This window comes from Trachurus japonicus, unplaced genomic scaffold, assembly GCF_045865225.1.
Source record: "Trachurus japonicus isolate A0001 unplaced genomic scaffold, Traja_1.0 AP030926.1".
Classification (NCBI taxonomy): Eukaryota; Metazoa; Chordata; class Actinopteri; order Carangiformes; family Carangidae; genus Trachurus; species Trachurus japonicus.
In genome coordinates this window covers 24519-36067 of record NW_028221059.1, presented here as the reverse complement: position 1 = coordinate 36067, position 11549 = coordinate 24519, and the positions used below count along the sequence as shown (strand labels likewise).

General features: G+C 37.1%; 1 protein-coding gene across 1 annotated transcript; it reads right to left on the bottom strand.

Annotated features, from left to right (window-relative positions):
• Window positions 1-7562: 7562 nt before the first annotated feature.
• On the bottom strand, window positions 7563-10490 carry LOC146959897 (interferon-induced protein 44-like). Its single transcript, XM_085772799.1, has 7 exons — window positions 10469-10490; window positions 10287-10329; window positions 9939-10128; window positions 8894-9043; window positions 8614-8785; window positions 7873-7973; window positions 7563-7742 (listed from the first exon to the last, which is right to left on the bottom strand). The coding sequence occupies exons 1-7, from the start codon at window positions 10476-10478 to the stop codon at window positions 7581-7583; spliced, it is 828 nt and encodes a 275-aa protein (XP_085628925.1). The 5' UTR covers window positions 10479-10490; the 3' UTR covers window positions 7563-7580.
• Between the last annotated feature and the right edge of the window lie 1059 nt (window positions 10491-11549).

Genomic DNA, 11549 nt, shown 5'->3' with positions numbered 1-11549 from the left:
AGATGAGTAAATTTCATTTAATAACACCTCATTATCCTGTTCTTTATTGTGTTTTAGAGGGACGTCCAAAATTAAAATTGAGTAGGCCTATTTTAGGATGTTTTCCCTTCTGCTTTTGGCTTCTTCTTCTTCTTCTTCTTTTTTTTTTTTACTCCTTTCATGTCATCTTCCTCACTTTGATCTGTCATGGCTAGTTACACACACACTTGCACAACCATACACACTTGTAGATTCTCTTTTTCTCTATTTGTGGGGGTAACAACATTGATCATTACTGTATGTGGCAGCATTTGAGCTTGCTCCTGAGGCTTCCAGGTCAGAGTCCACAACTATAGAAGTGGCAGATAATTGGCGGTGATGACAAAGCAACACAGAGACCAATAATTAAGCAAATTGTACTTGGTAGTTCTCTAATTGTATTCATCAGTGTCCTGTTCTCTCATTAGAGACACTGTGAACTCTCATCTGCACCATCATGCTGAGATCCAGGCTGAATTTGAAGAGTGATGATGAGATACGCTGCTTTTTTAACATATTAGTATCAATGTAAGGCCTCAGTTCATTGTGCTGCATTTGTCAGGCAAAAGGCAAGATGTCGAGGTCGCCGTACAGTGTGTGTTAATTGTGATTCCTTCAGGTTTTTGACATTTTGAGTTGTGCACATTTTCACGTAACACATTTAGGTGCATTCAATCCCTGAAAATATTTGGGTTAGTATATCACAGTAATTAGCTATATATAGCAATAAAAAGGACAACATATAGCTGGAAGAAATAAAGGTTTAACTCAGATTGAAAAAAAACCCATCTTGGTAACGCTTTATATTAAGGTCCTTGTAATAAGCATTAGTTAATAGGTAATAAGGCCCTTATAAGTGATTACAAGATGCTTATTAACATTATTATGCATTTATAAGACTATATATGCATTAATAGACTCATTATAATATAGTTAATAGCAGACTATAAGAGATTTATAATAACTTATAATAAACTTAGTTAACTGTTTGTTGATGCTTATGAACATTAATAAAATCCTTATGAGTAGGCCCTATCTTATAATTGTTCATAATAACATTACAAACACATATATTGACTCAACTAGCCCAATCATTATGTCTTTATTAATCTTAAGGTCTGTGTAATAAGCGTTAGTTAATAGGTAATAAGGCTCTTATAAGTGCTAACAAGTATTAATAGTCTCATTATAATATAGTTAATAGCAGACTATATGAGATTTATAATAACTTATAAGAAACTTGTTAACTGTTGATGCTTAAGAACATTAATAAAATCTTCATGAGTATCAATCTAACCCAACCATGATGTCTTTGTCATGCCTTTATTAATCTTTTTTTTTGTTTGATACTTTATTGCTCATCTACGTATTATAAGTTTACTTGTTTACAGTAAACTGTGCTTTTTGCAGGTACTGGATCTAAAGCGAGAACAATGTCTTATTAAGGCTGATAAATCTTTTATTATGCATTTGATTTTGGTTTTCAGAAAGGTGCGTCGGAGGAGAAGAGCAGACTTGTAGAGTTTCTTCTCACTTGAAACATTTTACCCTTTCGCTTTTATTTTGAAGGCAAACAGCAAAACCGGAAGTTCCGGTTTAAGCTAGCAGCTGATAGCTTAACACATGCCCATGTGTAAAATGGAGGTAGTTGCCAAACATTTTTGCCCCCGAGTAGAATTCAAACCCATTCTGGGCCTCGAAAAGAAGCAGCTGACAAGAGGAAGCGTTGTGAGACGGAGGATGACTCTTCTGGTAAGTTTAACTGCTGCTAACTAGTTAGTACAAACTCAAACATGCATAGCTAACGTTAGCCGAAGCTAGTGTAGACCTAGCCGCCTCAAGACTGTTGCTGCCCTACGGAAGCGCTTCTCTGTGTATCAGTGAGAACGTTTTTATATTAAAATGTAGTTTATTTTGTCTCCAGCTAGGCTTATATACATACAATGTACATTGTCGAAATATATAACTTCTCTCTTTCGTTGTGCACCGTCTGATATGTTCTTGACACTTTTCTGTACATGATAGCCTACTTACTGCTGTGTACATTCAGCACAGTCATTTGAGTTTGAGTTTGAGTTTAATGAAATGTGCTACATTAAGACTCTATTTAAAATGCTTGAAAATTAAACTGTAAAGTGTTATTGCAGGATATATCGAGACTTTTATTTTTTATGTTTTTACATTAAAAAAAATGTCATTATGAAAACTCAGATGTAAATTTCCTCTATCCTCATTCTCTCCCGACCCCTCCTCAGACTCCTCAAGCTCCTCAACCTCAGATGATGGCAAGAAGAAGAGGAAGAGGGAATTGCTTTTGATGCAAACAAGAGTGCAAAAGAGCAGCTGCGTTAAATGTTCAATGGAATTAAAAATTTAAAAAAATAAAAGTGTACTTTTTTTCAAAGACCTGTTTTAGGTTATTTTTATACATTTTAAGTATAAAAATCATGTTGCACTTTGCAAAATTGCACTTTTTTGAGTTAAATTATTTGTATAATATGCCTAAATGTTTTAAAGGTGCTTTCTACCTGTTTTAGGTGATTTAGATTTTTATACATTTTCAGTAAAATGTCTCTTTACTTGACAGCAATGAATAAAACAATGTTGGGCTTCACTGTTGAAACATTTGTATTACGCAATCTTTTCTTTACATTTCATCAACCTTGACCACATGTATTGTTCATTACAGATGTGGAAGTTGTGAAAATCATTGTTAACCATTAATGAATGCATTACAAAAGATTTATTAGACTTAATAAGGCATTGTTCTCGCTTTAGATCCAGTACCTGCAAAAAGCATAGTTAACTGTTAACAAGTGCATAGTTAACTGATAATAAGGGCATAATAATGCACAATAAAAATATTTATCAGCCTTAATAAGACATTGTTCTCGCTTTAGATCCAGTACCTGCAAAAAGCATAGTTAACTGTTAACAAATGCATAGTTAACTGATAATAAGGGCATAATAATGCACAATAAAAGATTTATCAGCATTAATAAGACATTGTTCTCGCTTTAGATCCAGTACCTGCAAAAAGCATAGTTAACTGTTAACAAGTGCATAGTTAATTTATAATAGATGAGCAATAAAGTATATATTAATGTTAATAAATCAAACAAAAAAGATTAATAAAGGCATGAAAAAGACATCATGGTTGGGCTACACTCAATGTGTTTGTAATGTTATTATGAACAATTATAAGATACTCATGAAGATTTTATTAATGTTCTTAAGCATCAACAAACAGTTAACAAGTTTCTTATAAGTTATTATAAATCTCTTATAGTCTGCTATTAACTATATTATAATGAGACTATTAATACTTGTAAGCACTTATAAGAGCCTTATTACCTATTAACTAACGCTTATTACACATACCTTAGGATTAATAAAGGCATAACAAAGACATAATGATTGGGCTAGTTGAGTCAATATATGTGTTTGTAATGTTATTATGAACAATTATAAGATACTCATAAGGATCTTATTAATGTTCATAAGCATCAACAAACAGTTAACTAAGTTTATTATAAGTTATTATAAATCAATTATAGTCTGCTATTAACTATATTATTATGAGTCTATTAATACATATATAGTCTTATAAATGCATAATAATGTTAATAAGCATCTTGTAATCACTTATAAGAGCCTTATTACCTATTAACTAATGCTTATTACAAGGACCTTAATATAAAGCGTTACCCACATGGGTATTAAAGTGTATTTTTCAAGGATGATTGAGTCATCTGTATGGGCTGTTTCTAATGCATCTGTTGGGTTTTTGTCTATCTTAGGGACTGAACTATAATAGTTGTGTTACTTAAACTTCATATAGTCTCAACTAGTTTTTTACTTTAATGAACTGTTGTAGAAATTCTCATGAGTGAGCAGTATTTCCTTTAAGATGACCTTGATCATAGAATTTACCAGAACCCAGGTTAAAATGTACTGTGCAGAGAAAGTTAGTTAGTTATGAGGCAGGATTTTTTTTTTCAGTAAAGAATGCATGAACAGAGACCACCATGAATTAATCAACATGGCATCTGAATAAAATCAATTCAGGACGAAGAGTGGAGGCAACCAAAGTGCTTTTGTTTTGTTTTGTCTGTGGATAATGGATAATGGAATTTAGTTTACGCGGATGACACTATTTTGTATTGCATTTCTGACTCTGTACACTCTGCTATTCAAGCTCTTCAGCACTGTTTCACTGACTTACAAGTTGCTCTCAATAATCACAAACTGGTTCTTAATGCAGGTAAAACAAAATTTATGCTCTTCACTAAATCAAAAAATATCACTTACAATATGCAAATCATCTCCACAATTAATGGTACAGCTATTGAAAGAGTTTCTGAATATAAATATCTTGGACTTTGGATCGACGACAAAATCACCTTCGAACATCATGTATCTAATCTGGTCATTAAATTAAGACAAAAAATAGGCTTTTTTTACAGAAACAAATCATCATTTCCTTTTCACTGCAGGAAGAAACTTATTGAAGCAACTTTTATGTCAGTTTTAGATTATGGAGACATCATATACAGGCATGCATCAGCTACAACTTTAAATCCACTTGACACCGTCTATCACTCAGCCCTGAGGTTCATTACTGGCGACAGCTACAACACTCATCACTGTGACCTGTATTCCAAAGTTGGATGGCCCTCACTATCTAACAGGCGTGATCGACACTGGATTTTATTTATTTTTAAAGCTCTTTCTGGTCTCTTACCATCCTATATTAACTCACTAGTATCTTTCAATACAGGTCTCTATCGCACACGCTCAAAAGACTGGCTCACACTGCAGGTTCCCTCAGTTAACACCGAACTTGGAAAGACCAGCTTCTCTTACTGTGCACCTACAACCTGGAACACTCTGCAGAATCATTTGAAACTTACCTCACTTTTATCAGTGGGACAATTTAAAGCCATAACTACCTCTTATTTTACCTCTAACTGCTCGTGCTTTTAACTATGTTTCAATTTATATTCTGGTATTCTGTTATGTTTTTGTATGTTTCAAATGTCTTGTCTTCTGTCCTTGTGTGTTTTATGTTTCATCTCGGCTATATTGTAAATGAGGTTACTCCTGAATATATCTCCGAGTTTAAATAAAGGATTGAATGAGTTAAAGCAGAAGTAAGCGGAATGTTAATATAAGTCTTAAATAGTTATATCTTCCGACAGCAATCACTTATATAGAGTGTTTGGTCTGAAACACGGGTCTGTCAGTCACTCTGCTCTGCTGTAAGCCGAGGAGAAAACTTTCCTTGTATCCTACAACCTTTATCCAATGAGGAGAGAGAACGACATAAAGGGGCGGTCCTCTCTGTGTGTGCAGCCAAGGGATGCGCGTGAATGTGGTGACGTAGGGACGAGGGCGGGCATTGCTAACTCCATCTGCTGACAAGAAGTTAGCCAAAACGACCAGATCGCTTACTTCTGCTTTAAAGACCCACTCCTGTGAAAATCGTGTTTTTTGAGCTTTTCACATGTTCCTTTGGCATTTTTCTTGTGTTAGAGGACATATCAGCAGAAAAGGAAGTGCAAAATTGCATTTCTGAGTTTTTCTGCCTTCAAACTGCTGTGAACCAATGGCAGACGCAAACTGGCAGTTTCAGGGAGACTGGAGCTGACGTGTCACAGCTCCAGGGGAGGGCACTAGTGCTACAAGCTCCCGCCCCGCTCTGCATCTGGCTCAGAGGTGAAAGGCTTGGCAGCTCGGTGTAGCTGTCAAGGTATAACAGGTATAGCTCACCTGGTAGAGCAGCTTGCACCGTGAGCAAGGACCACGCTCCAGTCTGGGATCAAATCCCAGTGTGGAGCTTTACGCTAAACGCGCTGAATCTGTAAATGTCCAGCTGTCAGCAAGTGGGGGGTGGGGTGCGAGGAGGTGGCTAGGCGGGTGCAAAGCAGCGCAGTCTCCACCCACCCCCCAGAGGTACATTGCTAATGTGCATGGCAAATGAGCTGGTTTTAAAATGACCAAAAAGGGTCGCGGGAGTGGGACTTTAAGTATAAAAAATGTTTACTTTTATTAAGTAGACCATCTGGCTTTCAAAAGAAAGTGAATAGCGTGGAGATTTAGTGAGGAGCAAATTTAATTTAAAGCTGAAACAGAAGAGAATCATGTCAGTACTGACTCAGTCCAACAACACCTTCATGTTATCTTTTCAGGAAGTAAGAGACAGTTTATTTGTTACACGTAAAGACCAGCCAGGTTTTCAGGAACTTAAAGCCCCAGCATGGAGCGTTTAACTGGATACGCAAAAGTCTCTGGTTTCTGCTGATGTGTCTCTGTTACCTACAACAGCAAATGAGCCCGTCAGTGAGAAGATACGCTATTTCTAAGTAGTCTAATTCTATACCTCTGGAAGGGATGGTCAGGTCGGACCACTGACACGAACGATACGAACAGATACATTACGCTGCTAAAAAAAAAAGCAAGTCCCGTCTTCTTTCTGACGTTTCCAAAACGAATCTACGAATCTATTTTGTTTTAATTTTGTTTTATCATTATTGTATGATTACTTTGTTGTGGGTGGGTGATTTTATAATTTTAAGTCAAATTTTATTTCTCACGTGGTTTTATTATGTTGTTGCCAGGAAATTGTATTTGACCACCTGTTTTATTTCTGTTGTTATTGTACAGCACCTTGTAACTTGTTTTTGAAAGGTGCTATATAAATAAAGTTATTATTATTATATTATTACACGCGCCAGCCAGACAAACATCTTCACAACAGTGGGAAATGCAGTCTTCATTCCTGTCCAACACCACCACTTTCGTCCACAGGGGCTGCCAAATCCATAATTCAAACTTACATTAAAGTAAATAGGTTTCAGTAAAGTCATAAACTTAAGTTTATTTATTTTATTTTTATTTATTTAGGGGACAGTGCACATTTATGGACATTTCTGTAAATGTGTCAGTGTTAGCCAAAGGCTAATTTACAGCTCTAGTCCTCCGGCATGATGTTAAAAAGACCTGAGGCCATACACAAAACAATGACACAAAGGCCCTAATGCATAAAACAAGAATACAGGGGACACAAAGTTCGAAACCACCTTCATGTAGTCCACTGATTTGAATATTTATGTTTGTTTGTTTCACATTTATACTGTAGTTCTGGCATTTCTCCATGAAACGCAGGAACCGTTTAAGACCCTCTGGACTTTTTTGGCGCCATAATCATTGTGCAACAGTTTTGATTGTTGCGTAATCGTTGTGCTGTAGATTTTATTGTACTGCTCTTGTTGTCGTCATTTTTTCTGGCTGTGTAGATGCTTTATACTCATGCTCCACTTCTGCTGTATTTTAAAAATGCAGCTTATTTTTCACTCTCAGTCAGGGTCACAAGAGTCACTATTCGGGTAAAAAGTGGCATTATGATGAAGGACAGTGTGAACTATGTGACTCATTTGAATGAGTTCTATTATTGTGAAAAGAAAAAAAACAGGAATTACTTTAATGAACATAACATAATTGAAAATAAAAGGAAAAGTTATCTAAAAACAAAGATCCATTTGTCTCAGCAGTTTGCAGGTCTACAGGTTGTTGAGGAAGTCTTCTCCAAAGGAAATCATCTGTTTCAGTGCACACAGTGTCAGAGCACTAACACCATCATTTACTTGGATTTCTGAACAGTAGTTCTTCACTAGAAAGATGCTGTTCACAGGAACGCCCAGCAGCATGTGGATTCTGTCTACCTAAATTTTGAATTGAAAAAAATACTATGGATCATTCATTGTACAGTGAGAGCAAGAGTCATGTTAAAACTGAAAAAAACAAACTTTCAATTTTTAAATCTATCCATTTCAGTCCTCAATTAAAATGTACCATTTCCTTAAGGTGCTTGCTCCTGTAGGTATTGTTTATATTTTCTTTGACTTCAGGACAGGCCTCATCAACTTTGGTGAGAATAACCAGTTGTGGAATCCCTGTAGATTCAGAGAATTAATCGGTATAGGGTACCACTTTAGCATTAATTACTGAATTCATCATTTACAACACATGAATACTCATTAGTATGTAATTAGTTTAAAATGTTTTACTCATCATTAATAAGTACTAACTGTACATACTAATGAGTATCCATGCATTATAAATGAAAAATTCAGTATTTATTAAAGCAGAAGTAAGCGATATTTTTGTGTTAATATAAGTCTTAAATAGGTGTATCTTCCGACAGCAATCACTTAGTGTTTGGACCGAAACACGGGTCTGTCAGTCACTCTGCTCTGAGCCGAGGAGAAAACTTTTCTTGTATCCTACAAGCTTTATCCAATGAGGAGAGAGAACGGCATAAAGGGCTGTGTGTGCAGCCAAGGGATGCGCGTGAATGTGGTGACGTAGGGACGAGGACCAATAGATCCATGACGAGGGCGGGGACTGCTAACTCCATCGGCTGACAAGACGTTACCCAAAACGACCGGATCGCTTACTTCTGCTTTAACTAATGCTTAATAGTGTGTACTTATTATAAAGTGTTACCCAGTATAATAAACATCGTTCTCATTCACAAAATCCAATATGGCACCATTAGATCAGAGTACACTGTATTGTGAAGTCTGCTCTTACCCATGTTGCCAGCTGCCAGTCTGATGTCTCTCATCTTCTTCACAATATCATCACTGATTAGAGATACAGAGTTGGCAGGAATAACACAAACCAATACATGAACTTTGTCCTGCAGAGTGGGAGATGAATTGTAGTGTTGGTCACCCTCTTTCAGTGGGCGTCCAGGAATGAACTAGAAAATGATTTAAAAATTGGTGTAATGGTATTTGCAATGTTATTTCCTGATTACAGATAATATATAATAATGATAAAATATTGTTTAAAGTTCAAAGTGTTGTACCTCATAACCTTCTCTCACATGTCCTCTCAGGGCCAACTTGACATCTTCCACAGGGACTCCCTTGGTAGTCCGTTGCTCAAGACCCATGATGTCGTTAAAAATGAAAGAATAAGAGCTGTCTGGTTCTTTGTGGAATTTGTAAGTTTTGTACTGTAAAACAGAAGCTATAGTTAATTACATAATTACCAATAAAAAAAGAAAAGATATTGCATCTTCCAAGGAGGTGATAGGATTGCAATGGACTAAATTCTGAGCTTCTGCTTCTCTGGTCTGCATGTAAATGAACATGTGTTAATAGATCAGTGTGACTTACCTAAACATAATAAATCACTTTATATAATACTGTAGTCACTCTGCCAGGACAAGTATGGGTTTGGGCCAATGGTAGCTGCACAGACAGTGCCTACAAACGCAAGCCAAACCTTTTTCTTCGGTGAAGAAGATGAAGAAAAGCAAAGTGTATCTAATGAAGTTCAACAAAGTTTTACCCGCTTTCATTAAGTTTTTAAAGGTCCAGTGTGTAAAATGGGGGGAAAATCATGATATCCAGCATTCGGATTCTAGTTTGCAGCGCTCACTCGCTCGCTCACACTCACCCCTCCCGTCAACAAAGTGATGGTGGCATCCAAGGACAAAAAAACGTGTTTACCACGACTGGGAGTATTTCAGGAGCAAGGAGTGATGAGGTGAAGATCTAAACCTCTCTATGCTGTTTCCTCTCCTTTTTCTTTCCTTCCACTTTCTTCTTTCGTTGGTTTATTTATGAACATGAAACTCGTGAATCGTGTACTCTCTGGCTGGATGGATTTTCCGTTTAGGCTGCCGTACAAGATGGTGACACTCTCTAAAGCAAGACCCTTGTAAAAACCCAAACTGATTTTATTTTATAGTGATTATACACTTATACAATATATATTCATGGGTAGTATATTCAGATTTTGCCAATAAACCTTGCCAAATAGCACTGGACCTTTAAGCATTCTTAATGAATTATGGATAATTTTATTTTGGCTGAATAATCACTACAATCAATAGTTGTTCATACTTTCTGTGAGAAGCTGGCCCCAGAAATTGCATCAGTCTGAGCTCGATTGCACACTCTGTTTTGTAAAACGCTGTCAACAGAGTTGATGAAACTGGACTTGCCGGCACCGACCGGCCCATGGAGCAGGATTCTGAGATGTTTGACGTCTTTGTTTCGAGGCTGATAAGATTCCACATAATCAAGATTGTTCCTGTTAAATGAAGAAATACATGAAAATAAAATACTGTGCAATTTTTTACGATGCACAATATTCTGATTGACTGATCTGATTCTGCTTTGTTATCACAAAAACAAGACTTAACTTAATCAAATGGCAAATGAATTTATGTATACCATAGTCATACTCACTCTGGGAGAACCCTCCAAGGCTCACTTAAAAGGGCTGAAGGACAAATGACAAACAGTCACACACAGGAAGGTAAAGATGTTTAATTGCACAATCATTTTGTGTTTTCTGGGAATGTTATTATTTGAGAAATTCCAATGTTTCCCCTATTTGGAATATTTTAGAAGTATGAAAGGTCAGGACTTACCTCCCATGGCTGTAAAATAAAATATATGACATTACTAAAATAATCTGCATAGGTTTAAATATATACAACTAGAAAGACAGCCCCCTAAAAACAACCCTGACATAGTGACAAGTGAGACAATTTAAAGGGACAACGAGGAGTTTTGGAAAGGGAAGTGTTTTCATGCTACATTTACCATGAGCCTCCACGCGCATGGTGAAATTCTTTGACCGGTGCAAGACGGACGTCTTGCCAGGAATGTTTTCATTCATCATGAATTAAAGCAGAAGTAAGCGGAATGTTTGTGTTAATATAAGTCTTAAATAGTTCTCTCTTCCGACAGCAATCACTTACATGGAGTGTTTGGTCTGAAACACGGGTCTGTCAGTCACTCTGCTCTGCTGTAAGCCGAGGAGAAAACTTTCCTTGTATCCTACAACCTTTATCCAATGAGGAGAGAGAACGGCATAAAGGGGCGGTCCTCTCTGTGTGTGCAGCCAAGGGATGCACCTGAATGTGGTGACGTAGGGACGAGGGTGGGGACTGCTAACTCCATCGGCTGACAAGAAGTTAGCCAAAACGACCGGATCGCTTACTTCTGCTTTACAGTCAGAGGTTTGAAGACAATCACATACCGTCGTAGTTCCGACCATAAACGGCGATTCAGCGACATTATTCCCATGACCCGTCGGGCAGCGTCCGCAAAACCGAAAGTAAAGAAATGCTGGTCGGCTCGCCCAGCATTTCCACCATTACCATTACAAACCAGGCGCGGCGCCAGGATTTCAATTTTGGACGGGCCAGAGTCATTTTGGATGGGCCACTACTTAGGAAAAAAACATTAAACACTAACATACATAGAGCTGGAAATTATTCCTGAATGACTCGTTCGTGTCTATATTGCCCTGAAAGCACACACCATTTCTGCTGAGACAAGCTTTGACAGTGCGGTGCGCCGCTCTCTCTCCCGTTAAAAGTTAAAGCAGAAGTAAGTGGTCCGGTCGTTTTCGCTAATGCTGCGTTCCAGGCAGGCTTTTGAAATCGTAAATTACAGTGAAAGTCACTATAACGGCCACTCGTAACTTCCGACCGGTGAACT